This window comes from Tauraco erythrolophus, chromosome 6, assembly GCF_009769465.1.
Source record: "Tauraco erythrolophus isolate bTauEry1 chromosome 6, bTauEry1.pri, whole genome shotgun sequence".
Lineage (NCBI taxonomy): Eukaryota > Metazoa > Chordata > Aves > Musophagiformes > Musophagidae > Tauraco > Tauraco erythrolophus.
The window spans coordinates 16,165,385-16,188,510 of record NC_141470.1 but is presented as its reverse complement, the minus strand read 5'-3'; the positions used below and the strand labels follow the sequence as shown (position 1 = coordinate 16,188,510).

The window sequence follows — 23,126 nt, the reverse complement described above, 5'->3', positions numbered from 1 at the left end:
GCTGCCAGTAACCTTCCCAGCTGTCCCAGGTGAAGCCATTCCTTCTCCTCCATCAGAGCCTTCAGTAGGTGAACCTGTTTATGACCACTCTGTCCTCAGCCATATGTATAACTCTTCCAGGCTCTCTGAATCATACACGGTTTTTATTCACAAAGGTTTTACGTTTACTTCTTAATTATTGCTACAAATCCTAAATAGCATCAGTCCTCTCTTGATTTCTGCACAATCATCTAGAATCGTCTCCACTGATTGATAATTCCTTTTGAGCTATGTTGGTCACCCCACACCTGATCCATGCAGTGCGAGCTTTCTTCATAGAAAGCTTTCTGTTGACTTTCCAGAAAAATACCCGAGAACTATCCATGTATACTATATCTGCATCAGCACCCTTACGAGCAGCTTTGTAACGTAACAAGAAATTAAACAATTTTTTCCATAAAGCCCCATCAGCTGCCACTGCTATATTCCCATCTTGGAATTCCTTATTGCATGCTGTATCAGCATTTATTGTCTGTGATTGATGTCAGATAAATTACTCTGTTATTATCTGTATTCTCACTTGCCTGATTTGAATACTTATAGTCAGTCTTCATGTCTTGCAGAACTTCTGCAATAATTTAAGCTTCATTAAAAATTAGTATGGTTTCATGCTTCCTGAGACCACACATACAAACTCCTTTGGGACTCTCAAATTCAAGTTCTTTAGGACTCTCACAAGAGAGATATACACCCCTCACAAGAGCAATTTACACCAATCCTAATTTGTGAACACCCCTCACGAGAGAAATTTACACCAATCCTAATAAAAGTTATGTATGACTAGAGTCACTCGAGCTCCACCTAAAAGATATGAAAAAAATATAAAATGGCAGCAAACAAAGGGGATGTTAGGGAGAAGCCCCCCCATCAGAACGCCTGGGATCAGTCGACAGGCTGAACCTCTCTTCTCCCCCCCATAGGGACGCCTATTGGGTACGAACTCTGGGTTATGCACACTTACTTACTTACTTGCTAACATCTTGCTAGCTATTTAATATTATCACTGATCAGTAATCGTTTATATTATCACTGCAGTATTTCAATTACAGTTGTTTTTGTAGTCAGTCACTATCACCAGCTATCCTCAAACCTGTATTCTGTCACAAATAAAATATATATGTAAGTTTCCGGAAACTTTTGAATTATTATAAGGAGTTGGCCCATAGTACTACTAGTGACGATCCCTAATAAGTGGGCGAATCACCCTCCAACTCACTGAGCTGCCAAGGGAAGGCAGGGGGAGTCGGACCCAAGGGTCTCGCCTGACTTGGGACGCTGATAGACTGGTCTTTTGACCTCAAAACGTGGCAGGGTCCCACAGCCCAGAGTGTGCTTTTGCTGTGGAGGAAAGCTACGGCAGCAATTCCCGCTGCCAGTTGAGCAGCTTCTTCTCCATGGCCAGCGTGCTTGGTTCTGTGGTACCAGCTCCCTGGGGAGTGCCTAGGATGAGTAGATACTCCACCTGGATCCCAGGGAACACACAAAGGCCCGTGAGCCGGGCCCCTCCTTGGTCCCTGCACCGCCAGAGCTGCCAGCAAGAATTTCCGGGCTCGTGTGAAATGCCATGCTGGCTGTGGCCAGCATGAGGGCAAAGCAGGGTGAAAGTCATCTTCGTCGCCACTGTAGTCGTCAGTGGCTGCTGTGCTGGGGACACCATTGAGAGAGAGGAGAGAGCTGCCGCTCTTGGGAGAGGGCTGCTGCGCAAGCTTGTCCCTTTCTTCTCGGTGTCCCGCTGTCCTGGTTTTAGCTGGGACAGAGTTAGTTCTTCTTTTTAGCAGCTAGAAGAGCTCTGTGTTTTGGTTTTACTCAGAGGCTTGCTCTGAGAAGAATGTTGATGGCACACTGATGTTTGTAGTTGGCACTGAGGTCTCAAGGACTTTTCAGCTTGCCGTGTTCTTGCCAGTGAGCAGGAGCACAACAGGATAAGGGGGAAGCATGGCCAGGACGGGGAGTCCACGACTCTCCTTACGATTCGTACTTGGACTTAAAGGATTGAGGCCAAACTGGCCAATTAGTATTCCATATCATGCAGCGTCATGCCCAGTATAAAAGTGAGGGTCAGCCGGAAAGAAGGGCTTTTGCCCTTCCGGGACTCTCACTTTTGGACTCTGAGAGTGCTTTCTCTCTCTCTCTCTCTCTCTCTCTCTCTCTTTCGGGCCTCCCGTTCATCTGGGATTGCAGTATCGGGATTTATCTGTTTCGGGATTGCAGCTTTGGGAAGAGACGGGCCTCGGTCAAGGGGTGGCGAGCAATTACACCGTACATCACCTGTTTGTATATATTTATTCTCGTACATATCTGTACATATATATATTGGTAGCGGTAGTAGTAAATTGTTCTCATCACAACCCACGGGTCTCTTTTCCTTTTCCTCTTTGATTCTCTCCCTCATCCCTGGGGGTGGGGGAGGGTAAGTGAGCGACTGTGTAGGGTTTGGTTGCCGGAGCGGCCTAACCCACGACACCCGCCTTCTCCCAGCTTTTTCCCTCCTGTGTGAGGGGTCGTCTACCGTCAACTGAGAGCCCCACAAACACAGCTCTGTGCCTGAAGAGCTCTTTCAGTGGCCATAGAGCAGGAGTCTTATCAGCTGATCTTGCAGCTCCATTAACTCACGCAGTGCCTCAATGTGGGCATCTGGATCCTGCGCCAGACGCTGGAAGAGGTTGAGTGGCTCGGCTGTTCTCAAGTCTAGGGGTAAGATTATTGCATTGGGCACATTTTCGTTGGCAATGAAGAAGGGGTTGAGGTGTTTGTGCTCCACGCAGCAGAGCAGGTACCACATGATATCCCGCAGCCGTGGCAGGAAATCCCTCCTGCGCCAACGTGACATGGGTAAAAGGGTCAGGACGTGCATCACAACAGTCTTCAAGGTAGAGCTGGAAAAGGCGGTGCCCTCCAGGATGCGAGCACAGGCTTGCAAACATTTGAGTTCGCAGTTCTTGTGTGGGGCCCGCCTGGCCACGTGCCTGAAGAACTCTGCCTCTGCCACAGCGTAGCTCTCTGTCCACATCATGCTTGAGGTGGTGATGTTCGCACTACTCTGGCTGCACAGGAAGACGTCCGAACAATACCGCTGCACCCCAAATATCAGCTCAATGTTGAGTCTTTTTGTGTTGTCTTTTGTCACCTGGATCTGGAGGGAGCGGCTGGAGGGCAGCAACGTTAGACGGCATCGGGAGGAGAGAGGCAAAACCGCCCAGGCTGCTTTCACCAATTGATGGAACCAGCAGACAGTTTTGTGCACATCTAGGTAGGAGCCGGTGCAGAGGGTGTGTAGGAGGCTGGGCTCCTGATTTCTCCTCAGCTCCTCCTCAGGGTGGTGGAGGAAGCACAGCATGTTCTCCGCCAGCTGCTCATCTGTGCAGGTGCACACTTGCTCCACACAAATATGGAAGTTCCTTGCTGGCGACACTCCCCCATGGCTTAGCTCTGGACGGAAAGCGTGCCCACGAGGGGGCTTGAGGGGCACGAGCACCTGGTAGGTTATGTCTTCCTCGCAGGGATTCCAACCTTCGAAGGCACTGCCCACCCCGATAGGTGGTTGCGGCACTGGGAAGAAACTCTTTGACAAGAGGTCTTGGAAGAAAAAGATGAAGGCGCCTACCAGGTCATTCACTATCTGGCACTCTTTGTCCAGGTTCTGAACTGGCCACTGTATGCGCTCCTCTAAAAGCCTTCCCAGGTCATTTGTATCATCACTGTTGTCGTCTTCTTCCTCCTCCTCTACCTGCTCCCTGATCCTGCTGGAGCTCTCTTCTTCACTGCTGCAGTCTGGCTCATGCCTCCTTTTTCGGAGCCGCCAGCAGAGCCCGAAGAGCAGGACCAGGACTCCAGCAACGGCCCAGAACTGCCACTGCTGCAAGGCAGCAAAAAGCAGGGCTCCCCAGGCAAAGCTGCTCTGCCCCTGGCTCTGCAGCTCCCGGGGCCTCTGCTCCATCTCCTCGAGCAGCTGAATCATCTGCTGGCTCAGCTGCTCCGCACATCCCTGCACGTGCTCACGCGTGGTCTCACCCAGCTCATGACTGACCACATGCATGCCAAGGATGATGCTGCACACGAGGCACACGAGGAACATTCTGGCGAACATGGTCTGCAGGAGGGAGAGAAGGGAGTCAGTGGGGCTGGGAGGGAGGGAGGGAGGGAGTCAGTGGGGCTGGGAGGGAGGGAGCCGGCGGCGTGGCAAGCATGCCGGCTTGCCGCAGGGAGCTGGGAGCAGGGAGGAGAGGGAGCGAGGCAGCTGGGAGGCAGCGGGGAGGCAGCGAGGCCGGCGCCCAGCCCCGGCGGCAGCGGCGGCACCGTGCCCTGCCCCAGGCGCTCCCGTGAGCGGCCGGGCCCTCGGTGCGGGGCGAGAACCCACCCCCGGGGGCCGCGATTCTGCCCCGGCCCTCGTCCAGCCCGACCTCCCCCGCGTGTGCACTCACCGCTGTCCCAGGGCGGACTGGGGCTGCGCTGCCCGCTGGCCCACCTGGTCACGGCCCCCACGGGGACTCGTCCCGGTGATGTCACAGGCGCCAGGGCGCATCACAGACACGACTCATGGTTGCCCCTGGCAACCGCAGCCCCAACACCCACGGACTCCCACGGACACCCACAGACCGCAGACCCTCCCGGCAGGACAGGGCTCACAGGGCAAAAAACAAAGTCTTTTAGAACGGTCCTTTCTGATCCTTTTCAATTTCCTGAACTCTTTTAACAGTGAGGACACCAGAATTACAGAACATGGCATTAAAGCTACTTTTAGTCCTGATGTTACATTCTTCCACAGCTTGCTATCTCACAATATACCCAAAAGGTATTAGATCTGATAGACATGGTGTGATTTAAGAAGTTTGTGTTGGGTTGCTTGTTTACTATGCAGCCTAGCTTCCTTCAGAGCTGCCTTACTGTGTATTCCCATGGGTGTGACCTTGTATTTGGCTGTATCTGAATGGCCCCATTTAGGAGGTCTAAGTCAGAGCACAACCAGGCCATCTCTAGCTGACCATGGTGCCCCCCACCCTGGCTGCCTCATCCACCAGCCCTCGAATCAACACTGTTTACAGCTCAGAATTTTAAGTTAAAGTGTCATTGTGTGCCTTAAAAATGCAGTGGTGACTGGGAGGTGCTTATGACATTTGTCAAGCTGAAATAAGACAGAAGCAGCTGCCAGTAACCTTCCCAGCTGTCCCAGGTGAAGCCATTCCTTCTCCTCCATCAGAGCCTTCAGTAGGTGAACCTGTTTATGACCACTCTGTCCTCAGCCATACGTATAACTCTTCCAGGCTCTCTGAATCATACACGGTTTTTATTCACAAAGGTTTTACGTTTACTTCTTAATTATTGCTACAAATCCTAAATAGCATCAGTCCTCTCTTGATTTCTGCACAATCATCTAGAATCGTCTCCACTGATTGATAATTCCTTTTGAGCTATGTTGGTCACCCCACACCTGATCCATGCAGTGCGAGCTTTCTTCATAGAAAGCTTTCTGTTGACTTTCCAGAAAAATACCCGAGAACTATCCATGTATACTATATCTGCATCGGCACCCTTACGAGCAGCTTTGTAACGTAACAAGAAATTAAACAATTTTTTCCATAAAGCCCCATCAGCTGCCACTGCTATATTCCCATCTTGGAATTCCTTATTGCATGCTGTATCAGCATTTATTGTCTGTGATTGATGTCAGATAAATTACTCTGTTATTATCTGTATTCTCACTTGCCTGATTTGAATACTTATAGTCAGTCCTCATGTCTTGCAGAACTTCTGCAATAATTTAAGCTTCATTAAAAATTAGTATGGTTTCATGCTTCCTGAGACCACACATACAAACTCCTTTGGGACTCTCAAATTCAAGTTCTTTAGGACCTGTGTACTTCAAAAACGTTTCTCTAAGAAAAGCTGTTCAATATCCTTCTTAATAAGGACCAGGAAGGCACTCAGTCATCATCACGATAGAGGCATATCACACATTCTCTCAAGTACAGAACAAATTTATGTATTGAACCGTTCCACTTTTTTGTAGCAATATTACATGAACATTCTTAAAAATCTAGATATAATAGGCCTATAATAGTATTATTAGCGAGGATGACGAATTCACGGGGACCCCCGATCCCAACTCTCAGCCGCTTCCTTTAAGACCATTAATTAAGACCAAAACTGCTGCTGATAACAGTGAAGAAATTCACACCACTGTGCAAACAGTCCCTTGGTCCCCTGCTGAATTGGCAAAACTAAAACAAAAATACTCCAGACATCCCGAGGAGTCAGAAACGGAATACGTGTGGTGAGTCTCCCTTACAGGGGGAGATCAGATTTTACTAAGTGAGGAGGAGGCAGAAGGTTTTTGGGGTCCTGGTGTGTTTTTAACTACTATACCTGGAAACCATTATTGTTCTTTAATTACACGAGTGGCATACTGGGCAGGTGGTATAGATCCTCAGGAAAAAGGTGATCTGCTGAGAATTACCACTATGGGGTTCTCTGATTGGCTTCCTCAGTGCCAAAGGTGGCATGCACGCAAACAATGCATGAGAGAGACCCGACAAGAAAATCCTCAGTGTTGGCCTCCCATTGATCGAGCACAATTAACACCTCTAATTCGTGGTCTCCCTGATAGTTTAAAAACATCAGTAGTAACTGAAAAAGCTGCTGAGGATCTAAACATAAAGCCCAGCCACCGCAAAGTGAAAGTTGTAGGAATTGGAGGAGTTGTAAACGGGTGGCCAACAGCCAATGTAACCTTATGGCTGCCGGGGGAGGAGGAATTAACCCGTGCTAAGGTACTAGTCGGGGCTGCCAACACTAACATTTTAGGCTTTGATCTGTTATATGGAAGGACATGGAAATTACCTGATGGCTCGTTGTGGAGCTTTGCAGGATGAATCGACAAGAATCAGGCGCAGGTCGGTTCTGACTTTGTAAGCCTGAAACTGTTAGAAGTGTCTATTCCCCTGCCTCCATCCCGAGTCACAAACATAAAACAATATCCGTTGCCAGCTGCAGCGCAGGCAGGAATTGACGGGGTGGTGAAAGAGAAGCGAGCTATTATTGCTCACTCCCCCTACAATTCTCCTGTCTGGCCGCTTGAAAAGCCACACGGACAGTGGAGGCTCACCATCGGTTACAGGCAATTAAATGCCAACACTGCGCCTCTAACAGCGGCCGTACCAAACGTCGCAGAATTAGTGACTCGAATTCAAGGAGCTACTTCTGTCCCTCCAGACACTCTGGAAAAAATAAAGCGTGGACAAAATCCTTCCAACAAAAAAGAGCTGCATCAAACCCTGGGAACTTTAAGTTACTGGCGTAAACGCATCCCAGTTTTTCCATTGTTGCTCGTCCCTTGTATGATTTGCTCAAAAAAGGCAGATCATGGGACTGGACCAATCAGCATGGAGATGCATTAGAGGTCCTGATAAAAGGACTGAGATTATTTCAACAACTCAGTCTCATCCACCTGATGGATCCTATCTGTGTAGAATGGGAGTTCAGTGAACATGGTTCCCCTTGCCACAAAGACCTGTTGTCTCTGGTGCGAGCAGAGAAGTGGGTAACCACAAAGGCACACCGCTACCTGCTGGCATTGCTCAGAACATTTTAACTAACATTTGCCGGTTGTATTAGCAACCGAGCGCATGTTTTCTTTTTCTTTTACAGGTACTTTGAATGATCTGCACGTGGACAGATCTGTTTATCTGTGTGGATACACCTACACAAACATTGACTGTATACAGGGCATATGAATATTAGTTTTAGATATTATTCTACATTTTACTCTACCATGATCTCAAGCTTTCATTCAATACACAATACAAGCAGCATGGGGCAATACCCCAGCAGCAACCCTCAGAACAGGACTGGGAGTTCTAAATATCATGGATTCTGAAGTATTGATGAACAAACTAGTCACCACAATCAGTGACTTGAATAAACTGGAGCATCCTTTACAATTTTCCCTATTGGCTTTGGGAACTAACCAATAGTTTTTATAAGGGAAGGTGAAGAAGGCACCTTACCCACTGAAATTAGGAAAGTGATTTGGGACAATGCAATTGACTTCAAAAGAAAATTTCAATCTTGGTGGTACTTAGTAAATTTCACTTATGACTTCACCACCAGCAAAGCCACAGCCTTTGTGCTAACTATACACAATGCTTCAGTATTCACGATACACCCCATCATTGCATTAAAATTAAATCACAACGGAACTATACTCTATCCTCTAGAGCATAGAGTATGGACCCGGAAAAATGGAGACAAATGGCAAACAATTGATGTCAATTCATGCATTGTGCAAGAACAACAAGGATTCATTTGTGAAGGTAACACCATCCAAGCCCAAGACATCTGTCTTGACACTGAACAGAATGTCTGTCATTTTGAAATTCGTCCCAACGAAAGCACCGACAATTCTCATATATATTGGCAAGGGTTGTGTGTGCCTTCGAACTTTGTGTAATTCCGTACCAGTTGACAATGTTGTTGTAGATATGAAAAACTATTCAAATCTTTGTGTGTGTAATTTTGTTGAGATGGTAGGATGCGACTTTACTTACTCAGCACCAGTCATAACTTCTCAACCACTGCAAGCAAATCTCACCTTGATTCGAGAACTGTCACCAGTGCCTGTGGGAACGAAGGTGCTACAACATCAGGATTTAAAGGACTCTAATTACCATACATCATGACACCGATGAAATACACCGTGTCCTGGAACGGGTTAAAAGAGATGCAGAACACCGATGGTGGGATACCCTTTTTGGATGGTCACCCACTGCTACGGGAGTTTTCAACAGAATGCTTCACCCTCTCTTGTTCTTTTAGTCCTAGCTATGCTTTGTTTTGTTTTACTGACAGTGGTGTACGTGAGAATTTGGACAATGATGAAGAGCTTAACCTATTTAGAATCCATATCTAGTGCGCATAACACAGTTGATGTCCCACACATTATGGGCATCCCCAAACCTATTCAGGCATTGTGAAACTCGAGTGACTATAGTCACGGGGTGGATTATGTGGGAAAATGACTGAAACTGGAGGGGAATGGGAGAATATTGTTCCCTAGAATTCAGCTAATATTAGAGCAACTCTGACATGAAGCACAGCTGCTGCTCCCAGGAACAAACAAGGCCTCAACATCCTTGAAATGGGGAGTAGAGTGATACGAAGGTATCATGGCTCATCCCTGTTATCGGGGACAAGAAATAACGAACAAGGCCCATGCAGTACCCTTGAAATGGGGAGTAGAGTGGTACGGAGGTATCACGGCTCATCCCTGTGTCGTGGTTTTTGGACTGAGGGTTGAGACAAGAACCGAGAGGGAGCACCTACCAACCATGGTCCCGGGCAAAACATGACTCAGGCTTGAGCACGTGGCGCCGGCCCAGGCCGAGCGGCCGCCCGGCCGGGAGCCGGGAGCGAGGGCAGTGCCCTCCTGCTCTCTCCTGGTTCTCCTGGTTCCTGGGCAAAAGACCTTTTCCCGTCCCTTTGTCTCAACTTAAATAGGGCAATTCGTAGAGGCGCCAATTTGGCTCAACCCCCCGAGGGGGATGGGACTCAGATCTGGTGGCACAGGGAGCAAATCCCCTCCTCTGCCACCAGAACACCCCCCACACATCAAACTATCACACCCTGTTATCAGGGATGAGAGGCGCCTGGTAAAGATAACCATAAAAATGCCATCAAGGGAAGTGAATCACAACCACTGTCTCAGCAGTGATGGCGGAATTGTGTCCATCGGCTACTAAATCACACCTCCACCCGCCTCCGAGCTGTGACCACCCCTCACAAGAGCAATTTACACCAATCCTAATTTGTGAACACCCCTCACGAGAGAAATTTACACCAATCCTAATAAAAGTTATGTATGACTAGAGTCACTCGAGCTCCACCTAAAAGATATGAAAAAAATATAAAATGGCAGCAAACAAAGGGGATGTTAGGGAGAAGCCCCCCCATCAGAACGCCTGGGATCAGTCGACAGGCTGAACCTCTCTTCTCCCCCCCATAGGGACGCCTATTGGGTACGAACTCTGGGTTATGCACACTTACTTACTTACTTGCTAACATCTTGCTAGCTATTTAATATTATCACTGATCAGTAATCGTTTTATATTATCACTGCAGTATTTCAATTACAGTAGTTTTTGTAGTCAGTCACTATCACCAGCTATCCTCAAACCTGTATTCTGTCACAAATAAAATATATATGTAAGTTTCCGGAAACTTTTGAATTATTATAAGGAGTTGGCCCATAGTACTACTAGTGACGATCCCTAATAAGTGGGCGAATCACCCTCCAACTCACTGAGCTGCCAAGGGAAGGCAGGGGGAGTCGGACCCAAGGGTCTCGCCTGACTTGGGACGCTGATAGACTGGTCTTTTGACCTCAAACGTGGCAGGGTCCCACAGCCCAGAGTGTGCTTTTGCTGTGGAGGAAAGCTACGGCAGCAATTCCCGCTGCCAGTTGAGCAGCTTCTTCTCCATGGCCAGCGTGCTTGGTTCTGTGGTACCAGCTCCCTGGGGAGTGCCTAGGATGAGTAGATACTCCACCTGGATCCCAGGGAACACACAAAGGCCCGTGAGCCGGGCCCCTCCTTGGTCCCTGCACCGCCAGAGCTGCCAGCAAGAATTCCAGGCTCGTGTGAAATGCCATGCTGGCTGTGGCCAGCATGAGGGCAAAGCAGGGTGAAAGTCATCTTCGTCGCCACTGTAGTCGTCAGTGGCTGCTGTGCTGGGGACACCATTGAGAGAGAGGAGAGAGCTGCCGCTCTTGGGAGAGGGCTGCCGCGCAAGCTTGTCCCTTTCTTCTCGGTGTCCCGCTGTCCTGGTTTTAGCTGGGACAGAGTTAGTTCTTCTTTTTAGCAGCTAGAAGAGCTCTGTGTTTTGGTTTTACTCAGAGGCTTGCTCTGAGAAGAATGTTGATGGCACACTGATGTTTGTAGTTGGCACTGAGGTCTCAAGGACTTTTCAGCTTGCCGTGTTCTTGCCAGTGAGCAGGAGCACAACAGGATAAGGGGGAAGCATGGCCAGGACGGGGAGTCCACGACTCTCCTTACGATTCGTACTTGGACTTAAAGGATTGAGGGCCAAACTGGCCAATTAGTATTCCATATCATGCAGCGTCACGCCCAGTATAAAAGTGAGGGTCAGCCGGAAAGAAGGGCTTTTGCCCTTCCGGGACTCTCACTTTTGGACTCTGAGAGTGCTTTCTCTCTCTCTCTCTCTCTCTCTCTCTCTCTCTTTCGGGCCTCCCGTTCATCTGGGATTGCAGTATCGGGATTTATCTGTTTCGGGATTGCAGCTTTGGGAAGAGACGGGCCTCGGTCAAGGGGTGGCGAGCAATTACACCGTACATCACCTGTTTGTATATATTTATTCTCGTACATATCTGTACATATATATATTGGTAGCGGTAGTAGTAAATTGTTCTCATCACAACCCACGGGTCTCTTTTCTTTTTCCTCTTGATTCTCTCCCTCATCCCTGGGGGTGGGGGAGGGTAAGTGAGCGACTGTGTAGGGTTTGGTTGCCGGAGCGGCCTAACCCACGACACCCGCCTTCTCCCAGCTTTTTCCCTCCTGTGTGAGGGGTCGTCTACCGTCAACTGAGAGCCCCACAAACACAGCTCTGTGCCTGAAGAGCTCTTTCAGTGGCCATAGAGCAGGAGTCTTATCAGCTGATCTTGCAGCTCCATTAACTCACGCAGTGCCTCAATGTGGGCATCTGGATCCTGCGCCAGACGCTGGAAGAGGTTGAGTGGCTCGGCTGTTCTCAAGTCTAGGGGTAAGATTATTGCATTGGGCACATTTTCGTTGGCAATGAAGAAGGGGTTGAGGTGTTTGTGCTCCACGCAGCAGAGCAGGTACCACATGATATCCCGCAGCCGTGGCAGGAAATCCCTCCTGCGCCAACGTGACATGGGTAAAAGGGTCAGGACGTGCATCACAACAGTCTTCAAGGTAGAGCTGGAAAAGGCGGTGCCCTCCAGGATGCGAGCACAGGCTTGCAAACATTTGAGTTCGCAGTTCTTGTGTGGGGCCCGCCTGGCCACGTGCCTGAAGAACTCTGCCTCTGCCACAGCGTAGCTCTCTGTCCACATCATGCTTGAGGTGGTGATGTTCGCACTACTCTGGCTGCACAGGAAGACGTCCGAACAATACCGCTGCACCCCAAATATCAGCTCAATGTTGAGTCTTTTTGTGTTGTCTTTTGTCACCTGGATCTGGAGGGAGCGGCTGGAGGGCAGCAACGTTAGACGGCATCGGGAGGAGAGAGGCAAAACCGCCCAGGCTGCTTTCACCAATTGATGGAACCAGCAGACAGTTTTGTGCACATCTAGGTAGGAGCCGGTGCAGAGGGTGTGTAGGAGGCTGGGCTCCTGATTTCTCCTCAGCTCCTCCTCAGGGTGGTGGAGGAAGCACAGCATGTTCTCCGCCAGCTGCTCATCTGTGCAGGTGCACACTTGCTCCACACAAATATGGAAGTTCCTTGCTGGCGACACTCCCCCCATGGCTTAGCTCTGGACGGAAAGCGTGCCCACGAGGGGGCTTGAGGGGCACGAGCACCTGGTAGGTTATGTCTTCCTCGCAGGGATTCCAACCTTCGAAGGCACTGCCCACCCCGATAGGTGGTTGCGGCACTGGGAAGAAACTCTTTGACAAGAGGTCTTGGAAGAAAAAGATGAAGGCGCCTACCAGGTCATTCACTATCTGGCACTCTTTGTCCAGGTTCTGAACTGGCCACTGTATGCGCTCCTCTAAAAGCCTTCCCAGGTCATTTGTATCATCACTGTTGTCGTCTTCTTCCTCCTCCTCTACCTGCTCCCTGATCCTGCTGGAGCTCTCTTCTTCACTGCTGCAGTCTGGCTCATGCCTCCTTTTTCGGAGCCGCCAGCAGAGCCCGAAGAGCAGGACCAGGACTCCAGCAACGGCCCAGAACTGCCACTGCTGCAAGGCAGCAAAAAGCAGGGCTCCCAGGCAAAGCTGCTCTGCCCCTGGCTCTGCAGCTCCCGGGGCCTCTGCTCCATCTCCTCGAGCAGCTGAATCATCTGCTGGCTCAGCTGCTCCGCACATCCCTGCACGTGCTCACGCGTGGTCTCACCCAGCTCATGACTGACCACATGCATGCCAAGGATGATGCTGCACACGAGGCACACGAGGAACATTCTGGCGAACATGGTCTGCAGGAGGGAGAGAAGGGAGTCAGTGGGGCTGGGAGGGAGGGAGGGAGTCAGTGGGGCTGGGAGGGAGGGAGCCGGCGGCGTGGCAAGCATGCCGGCTTGCCGCAGGGAGCTGGGAGCAGGGAGGAGAGGGAGCGAGGCAGCTGGGAGGCAGCGGGGAGGCAGCGAGGCCGGCGCCCAGCCCCGGCGGCAGCGGCGGCACCGTGCCCTGCCCCAGGCGCTCCCGTGAGCGGCCGGGCCCTCGGTGCGGGGCGAGAACCCACCCCCGGGGGCCGCGATTCTGCCCCGGCCCTCGTCCAGCCCGACCTCCCCGCGTGTGCACTCACCGCTGTCCCAGGGCGGACTGGGGCTGCGCTGCCCGCTGGCCCACCTGGTCACGGCCCCCACGGGGACTCGTCCCGGTGATGTCACAGGCGCCAGGGCGCATCACAGACACGACTCATGGTTGCCCCTGGCAACCGCAGCCCCAACACCCACGGACTCCCACGGACACCCACAGACCGCAGACCCTCCCGGCAGGACAGGGCTCACAGGGCAAAAAAACAAAGTCTTTTAGAACGGTCCTTTCTGATCCTTTTCAATTTCCTGAACTCTTTTAACAGTGAGGACACCAGAATTACAGAACATGGCATTAAAGCTACTTTTAGTCCTGATGTTACATTCTTCCACAGCTTGCTATCTCACAATATACCCAAAAGGTATTAGATCTGATAGACATGGTGTGATTTAAGAAGTTTGTGTTGGGTTGCTTGTTTACTATGCAGCCTAGCTTCCTTCAGAGCTGCCTTACTGTGTATTCCCATGGGTGTGACCTTGTATTTGGCTGTATCTGAATGGCCCCATTTAGGAGGTCTAAGTCAGAGCACAACCAGGCCATCTCTAGCTGACCATGGTGCCCCCCACCCTGGCTGCCTCATCCACCAGCCCTCGAATCAACACTGTTTACAGCTCAGAATTTTAAGTTAAAGTGTCATTGTGTGCCTTAAAAATGCAGTGGTGACTGGGAGGTGCTTATGACATTTGTCAAGCTGAAATAAGACAGAAGCAGCTGCCAGTAACCTTCCCAGCTGTCCCAGGTGAAGCCATTCCTTCTCCTCCATCAGAGCCTTCAGTAGGTGAACCTGTTTATGACCACTCTGTCCTCAGCCATACGTATAACTCTTCCAGGCTCTCTGAATCATACACGGTTTTTATTCACAAAGGTTTTACGTTTACTTCTTAATTATTGCTACAAATCCTAAATAGCATCAGTCCTCTCTTGATTTCTGCACAATCATCTAGAATCGTCTCCACTGATTGATAATTCCTTTTGAGCTATGTTGGTCACCCCACACCTGATCCATGCAGTGCGAGCTTTCTTCATAGAAAGCTTTCTGTTGACTTTCCAGAAAAATACCCGAGAACTATCCATGTATACTATATCTGCATCAGCACCCTTACGAGCAGCTTTGTAACGTAACAAGAAATTAAACAATTTTTTCCATAAAGCCCATCAGCTGCCACTGCTATATTCCCATCTTGGAATTCCTTATTGCATGCTGTATCAGCATTTATTGTCTGTGATTGATGTCAGATAAATTACTCTGTTATTATCTGTATTCTCACTTGCCTGATTTGAATACTTATAGTCAGTCCTCATGTCTTGCAGAACTTCTGCAATAATTTAAGCTTCATTAAAAATTAGTATGGTTTCATGCTTCCTGAGACCACACATACAAACTCCTTTGGGACTCTCAAATTCAAGTTCTTTAGGACCTGTGTACTTCAAAAACGTTTCTCTAAGAAAAGCTGTTCAATATCCTTCTTAATAAGGACCAGGAAGGCACTCAGTCATCATCACGATAGAGGCACATCACACATTCTCTCAAGTACAGAACAAATTTATGTATTGAACCGTTCCACTTTTTTGTAGCAATATTACATTAACATTCTTAAAAATCTGGATATAATAGGCCTATAATATGTTAAGATTTAGAAAACTTAAGCTGTTGCTGAAACTATCAACCATGCACATTCCTTGACATTCTCATCCACGGGAAGCCTGCCATATGAGGAAAGGCTGAGAGAACTGGGATTGTTCAGCCTTGAGAAGAGAAGGCTTAGGGGAGACCTTATCACCATGTTCCAGTATTTAAAGGGTGGCTACAAAGAAGATGGAGACTCCTTTTTTACAAGGTGTCACATAGAAAAGAAGAGGTGTAACGGATACAAGTTACTCCTGGGGAGATTCCGACTGGACACAAGAGGAAAATTTTTCACAATGAGAACAATCAGCCATTGGAATAATCTCCCCAGGGAAGTGGTGGATTCCTCAATACTGGACACTTTTAAGATTCGGCTGGAGAGGATACTGGGCCATCTTGTCTAGACTGTGCTTTTGCCAAGAAAGTTTGGATCAGATGATTGTTGATGTCCCTTCCAACCTGGTATTCTACAACTCTATGATTTTTCTATGCTTTATAACTTGTAATGATGCTAGGTTTGCCTTTTTTTACTTCTTGTATGTATTTATTTCAAACTGCTGTGTTCACTTCCCCACTAAACTAGAAATGTATTTTTCTGAATCTCCCCTCTTTCTTGATCAAAATTTTCTAACTTATGTCAATCAATTTCTTCTTTATAGACTCCCCCTACTTTGATCAGTTTTCTATGTAATTTATCTTTTCACTCGGTCATTCATTTTCCACAGCTTTTTTGGGACAAGTCAAAATGTACATCTTGGGAACAAGAAGACCTAGCCAGTGTCCATGTGTGTGTATATAGTATGGACTTTGAACATGTTTGCACAAACTGAATGTAGCCGTACCTAAACACTCAGGCAAACACTGACTTTCATTCTAGCAACTATCTTTGCCATAGTAAAGTCTGAAGTTGTTAGTTTCGCTAATATATGATCTATTTTTGGTCAGAAAATAATTAGCCAGGATTTTTAAGAACTCTAATAATGCTTTAGTGCATAGCTTCAAGTTATATGTCTGATCTGAAGTTCCTCATAACAACAATGTAATTTTCTTTCCCAAAAATATGAGCAAATACTGAAAGTAAAAAAAATCTTGTTCTTTAGTCTTGACTGCTGTGCAAGAAGCCCTCATGGGTAAACCCATTTTAAGCTTATTCCTATTACATTGATCCACATGCAGTTACTTTCCTAGGAATATGGGAAGTTTAAAACCGTATTCAATACACCATTTCCATGACAGCGTGAAGGGAAAGCAGTGCAAAAATCATCTTTGTAGCCACTATACCTCCACTCTTTTTCCCTGCGATATGAAGTTGTTGTCTGCCACCAGCTGTGAGCCTCGCAAACACAGCTCTGTGCATGAAGACCTCTTTTAGTGTGCACTGGGGCTTCTTGCCATCCCTTCTGTAAATCCCTTGGCTCACGTGCAACTGTCACCTGGCTATTACTCGGTGAACAGTGCCAGGCACAGATGAATCTGATTATTATCCGATACTGGTCATGCAGGTCGGAACTGATGAGGTAGCAGAGAGAGGTCCAAAAGCCATCAAAAGGGACTTCAGGGCATTGGGGTGATTGGTTGAAAGGTCAGGAGTGCAGGTAGTGTTTTCCTCAATCCCTTTAGTGGCAGGAAAGAATACAGAAAGGAACAGGAAAACACACCTGATTAACAGATGGCTCAGAGGCTGGTGCCACTGACAGAAATTTTGGTTTCTTTGATCATGGGGAGGCTTTCACAGAACCGGGTCTGATGGCAACTGATGGATTTCAGCTGTCTCAAAGGGGGAAAAGGATTCTTGCTCATGAGCTGGTGGGGCTCATTGAGAGGGCTTTAAACTAGGTTTGAAGGGGAGGGGGATATAACTAGGCTCAGTAAACTAGACTCAGGGAATAAGGTCTCCCACCCCCCTAGGGTGAAATCGGTGTGCTCAGCTGGCTCTCTGAAATGCCTGTACACCAGTGCATGCAACATGGGGAACAAACAGGAGGAGTTAGGAATCTGTGTTCGATCAGGGGGTTATGATCTGGTAGCAATTACTGAGACTTGGTGGGACAGCTCGCATGACTGGAATGTGGTCATGGATGGCTATGTCCTCTTCAGGAAAGACAGGCCAGCAAGGCGAGGTGGTGGAGTTGCTCTTTACGTGAGGGAGCAACTAGGGTGCATTGAGTTCTGTCCAGGAGCAGATCAGGAGCAAGTTGAGAGCTTGTGGGTGCGAATTAAAGGACGATCTGGCATGTGTGATACTGTTATTGGTATCTATTACAGACCACCAGATCAGGATAAGGAGGTTGATGAAGCCTTCTACAGGCAGCTGACAGCAGTCTTGCAAAAGCAGGCCCTGGTTGTCATGGGGGGACTTCAACTATTCTGATATCTGCTGGAAGGCCTACTTAGCCAGCCATCCACAGTCCAGGAGGTTCCTTTAGTGCATTGATGATAACTTCCTGATGCAAATGGTGGATGAGCCTACTAGGAGAGGAGTGCTGCTGGATCTTATTCTCACTAATAAGGAGGGTCTGGTTGAAGCGCTGAAGGTCAAGGGTAACCTTGGTTGTAGTGACCATGAAATGGTGGAGTTCAGGATCTCATGTGGCAGGAAGAGAATACCTAGCAGAACTAGAACCCTGGACTTCAGTAGGGCCAACTTTGATCTTTTCAAACAATTGCTAGGAGAAATCCCATGGGACAGGGTACTAAAAGGTAAAGGGCCCAAGATAGTTGGCTAGTCTCAAGGACCTCTTCTTCCGAGCTCAAGACCGGTGCATCCCAACAGGTAGGAAGTCAAGAAAGGGCACCAAGAGATCTGCATGGTTAAATGGGGAACGTTGGGCAAACTCAAGTGGAAAAGAGAGTGTACAGATCATGGAAGGAGGGGCAGGCCACTTGGGAGGAATATAGGTCTGCTGTCAGAGGATGTTAGGAAGCTAAGACCTCCTTGGAATTAACCTTGCAGGAAAGGTCAAGGACAACAGAAAGGGCTTCTTCAAATACATTGCAGATAAAACTAACACTAGAGGCAATGTAGGCCCACTGGTGAAGGAGGAGGGTGCCCTGGTAACAGAGGATAAGAAGGCGGCACAGTTACTGAATGCCTTCTTTCCCTCAGTCTATACTGCTGGAGGCTATCCTGATGAGCCCCGGAACCCTGAGGCTCCTGAGGAAGTCAGGATAGAGGAGGAGTCTACCCTGGTTGATGAGGACTTGGTTAGGGACCAGTTAAGCCACCTGGCCATCCATAAATCCATGGGTCCTGATGGGATGCACCCACGGGTGCTGAGGGAGCTGGCGGACGTCATTGCCAGGCCACTCGCCATAATCTTTGTTAAATCGTGGGGAACGGGAGAGGTGCCTAAGGACTGGAGGAAAGCAAATGTCACTCTGGTCTTCAAAAAGGGCAAGAAGGAAGACCCAGGTAACTATAGACCGGTCAGCCTCACCTCCATCCCGGGAAAGATAATGGAACAATTTACCCTTGGTGCTGTCTCTAGGCATATCAAGGATAAGAGAGTTATTAGGGGCAGTCAACATGGCTTCACTAAGGGGAAGTCGTGCTTAACAAACCTGATAGCCTTTTATGAGGACATGACCCAGTGGGTGGATGATGGTAGAGCAGTGGATGTGGTCTATCTTGACTTCAGTAAAGCATTTGACACAGTCTCCCACAGTATCCTCACAGCTAAACTGAGGAAGTGTGGTCTGGATGATCGGATAGTGAGGCAGATTGTGAACTGGTGAAGGATAGAAGCCAGAGAGTAGCGGTCAATGGGACAGAGTCCAGTTGGAGGCCTGTATCCAGTGGAGTCCCTCAAGGGTCGGTACTGGGACCAGTATTGTTCAACAAAATTTTGAACAATACTGGTCCAGTACTGTCAGTACTGGGACAAATTTTGCTCTGACGTAATCTTCATGTCAAGCTACTTCAGTTATATTAGTAGGCTTATAGAGGATGTTCTTCATCATAGCTTTTAATCATTGATTTTTTGTTAGAAAAAATAACAATGTGTTGAAACGTATTTCTATGTGTCTGCAAAGGTACAATGCATTTTGGTAGATTTCCATGCTGGTATTTGCAAAATGGTAAATAAACTGCCCTGATCTGACAATCCACCCAGAGTTCAAACCACTCTCACTTTATCTGAGGTTCCCCTTTACTGTAAACTAGCTGAATCCAGAAGCAAGGCACAGAGCAAGCAAAGGCCAAGCTAGCACAGGAGTAAGCTCAGGCTAACCACAATATAGACAGAGACGCTCTGCTAGGCAGCGGCAAGCCACGTACGGCCACATTCTCAGGCTGTGGAAAGCAAAACAAACATAGTCTAAATGCTGTGGAACAAACTCGGGCCCATGAAGTCCAGATCGAATGAAACAGAGCTCAGTGCAAACATAGTCCAAAGGCAGTGGAAAGCAAAGTCAGGCAAATAAACTCCAGGCTCTGTGAAACAGAGCATAGATAGACACACTCCAAGCACAAGTAGAAAAGCAAACAGAGGCAAATATAGTCTAAACTTAATGAAGCAGATAAATGAAACAGTAGCTGTCTCACTCTCCAAGCAAAATCTAAGCAATTTACTCCAAAATCACCAAGCTAGAGCAACCGTGGTTCTCTTACAGGCAAGCTGCAATGTTACCTTCCCTTCCCATGTCCTTCATGACTTCCGCTCACATTCAGCATGGCAGACTTACTCTTCACTCTTCAATGATCCACCATAACTGCTGTGGATCAAAAGCTTTCAAATTTTTGTGTTCTTTCAGCAAAATGTAAAGACTTTGAGTGTTTCAAGGCAACATTAAAATGGACCAAGGAGGCCTTACTCGTGTATACATAGTTTCTTTTTGCATATGTATAATATTGTGGAATGAAATGGAGAAAACAGAGACTAGATAGCAATCAACATACACATAAAAACAGTGAAGAGCAGAGAAAAAGGGAAGTTAAAGCATCAGAAACATTTCTATACCCAAGAGATATGTAACTAATACAAAGATAATTTCTGAATTATTTAAGACTCTCAGACAGTTTCCAATGGCTAAAGTTTTTTGAAGAAGATAATAGTGTTAGTGATGCAGATGAGATAAAGGTTCAATAAATGTTGCCATCCCATATTGGAATAAAAAAAGCATAAAGTAGTTTTTTCACTTGAGGATGACAAAGTACTTCCCAGTCTGTTAATAACCGTAGAGGATGGTAAGAACATCAATTACTGATAAGTACTTTAAACCTGGCATCCCATAGATTGGCCTCAAACAGTCCTAAAGACTGTCTGAAGAAAATCTCTGGCATATTTTTAATGTATCTTGGAAGACCAGGAAGATTCCCATGAAATACAAGAGTGCTATATCCAAAAAGGGCAGTCGGAATGACACAGGCAACACCAGGTCAGTAAGGCTGACCTCATTCTTGGGTAAAATAATGAATCAGTTGATGTAGGAGTCAACTAAGAAGGAAATAAAGGAAGGAAAAAGAATTCATGTCATTTAATGTATTTAGCAGGAAGCAGGTCATGTCAGACAAATCTGATTTCATTCTCAATGGAGATTACTAGTAATTCTGTAGATGTAATACACAGTAGAACACTGTGGTTGAAAAAAGTGCCACAGTGACAATAAAGCACGTGTTAAAAGCACTAAGACATTAAAGCTGAGTACTTCTGTTTTTCAATCCATCAGTGGGGAATCACAATGACCTGATGGCATTTTAGAAGACTCCTCCATGACAAACCTTTTCAATGTTTTTATTAATGTTTTGAAATAATTTTTAACAAACAAACCCAGTTACCTTCTATCTCCAACAATAGCTAGCAGAATAAGTGATGGTAAGAACAGAACATTTGGACTGAAAAATCTGGAACAGGGTGAGTGTGGCCCATTTGACCAAATAAAATGTTACATCTATATGAAAAAGTAATAGACAGAGGTAAAAACTGGTGACCTGTAATGTGGAAAGCAGTCCTGCTGAGGAGTTAGACCTTCAAGGTGCAGGTCACTCCACAGGCAAGACTGAAATGCTGAAGCAGAAAGGATTAATGTACTCTTCAAGAGATGAACAGCAGAAGCTTAAGGAGGAAAAGCAGAATGACTGTACTCCTTGGTCGATATGGGAAGCACTGCCAAGACAGTATCATTAACTTCCTGAGGGAACAACTCAGCTGTCCATAGAGAGTCCCTGAACTCTTATTAGTTATACCTGGCATGAGCATCCACAGCATACAACAGGCTGCTACCTGCTGCTTCTCAAAGCAGGCTGAGAACCCTGAGACAGGACAGAGAATAAATGGCTGGGGACCTGAACACCTACTCATGTCCCTCTCTGAGCCAGCCCTCCTTATGAATCAGAGCCATTTGTATAACATCTAGATAGGTCTTGCATGCTACCTTGCTCAGTAGCCCTTGCATGATGGATACAAGTACATCATGCCAGTAAAAACATTAATCGTTTTACATGAAACTCAATTACCAGCTTCATCTACCAATTATTATGCTTTCAGGGTTTTCTCCCATGCTCCTTTGCCAGTTTCCACTAGATTCAGAATAACTTATTTGCTCTAAAATAGCAGAGTAAATGCAGTCTATCTTAAGGGATCTATTCTACCTGTCACCCACTAGAGCAAAAGAAATGCAAAGCTAAAATAGCTAAAAACTGTTAATGCTTTCCAAAATAATAACTGAAAAAAAAACCCAACAACGTTTTAATGCTTTTCTATTCCTTCCTATGTTAGCTAGATAGCATTTTCCTTATTCCAGGATAAAATATTTGAGTAGAAACTTTAAAGCAAAATTATTTTCTACTTGTGCTTTACTTTATCACACTAGTTTTATTATTTGCAGGCCCTTTCTGAGTGCAGTTCCCCGCAACACCTTTTATTTTCTTTGCAAATACCATGTGCTCTGTAGAAAAGCTTGGTTCATATTTTGTGCTCTAGTTGCATGGCAAACTGAAAAAAATTGCTGTTATCTCTATTGATTTAAAGTTCTAATTATAATACAAGTCATATATTACTTGATAAACCACATCCTCAGCTGATGGAATTAGGACAGCTCCACTGTTGAGTTATGACATGCATTGAAGGATGAACTCATCAATGGAAATTAAAAGGCAGTGCTGCTTGTTTTAGTATTAATAATCAACTAGCTTTGTTTTGTTCTTAAAATAATAATGAGTAACATACTATTTTGTTTCCTCTAATTGATAAAATACAGTAGAAAAAGAAATCTGGTAGATAGTAGCAGATCTACTAACATAGACATAAAACTCAATTTCTGTTGAGTGAGTATCTTGACACTCACTGACTAATCTTCCCCTTTCTTTTCCCCACGTAAATGCGGAATGGTTGAATGATCTAGCTAATGGGAAAGACATTTCATAATCACTTACAACAACTAGGAAAAATACATTTAGTTTTGTATAATCTGAAAGTCTGAATTTTATTGAAAGCAAAGAAAAAGAATTACTATCTTCCTCCTTATGGTGAAAGAGTATCTTAGACACTAATGGATGCATCAGTGAGTTTTCTAGGTACGTTCATACCTACGTATTCAAGTATCACATACAAACAATAATCAACTGATACCCTGCCCTGACTACTGAGGCATACATTGCTCTGAGCCTTATATTCTCCGAAAATTAAATTAAAGAAAAAAATCTTATGGCTTATTTATGCTCACTTGTCTCACAACCTTTTGTGTTTGGTCTTTGGTTCATATTTATGAACTATAATTATAAACAATCCTTTTATGGAAGTGCCTGGAGTTTCATCAGAAAGTTAGAGGAGAATAACTGGAGGAGATATGTGGTACAGTGATGCAAACAATTCCCAAACCTGCCACGCCAGTGACTACTAAACTACCGTAAGATCAGCATATGCGTCATTCCTAGAAAAGTCTGCTAAGCAAAGCCTCTAAGCAATCGCTATGCTCCAACATCCACTGGGTGTGGAAACGAAAGGTGGCTGCATGCT

General features: G+C 46.7%; 1 protein-coding gene and 1 pseudogene across 1 annotated transcript; both read right to left on the bottom strand.

Moving 5' to 3' along the window:
- Positions 1 to 2,596: 2,596 nt before the first annotated feature.
- Positions 2,597 to 4,114, bottom strand: LOC147528531 (inositol 1,4,5-trisphosphate receptor-interacting protein-like 1). The gene has a single exon (XM_086612880.1). The coding sequence runs from the start codon at positions 4,112 to 4,114 to the stop codon at positions 2,597 to 2,599; it is 1,518 nt and encodes a 505-aa protein (XP_086469006.1).
- Positions 4,115 to 11,674: 7,560 nt separating this feature from the next.
- On the bottom strand, positions 11,675 to 13,192 carry LOC104383123 (inositol 1,4,5-trisphosphate receptor-interacting protein-like 1; annotated as a pseudogene).
- Positions 13,193 to 23,126: the final 9,934 nt, after the last annotated feature.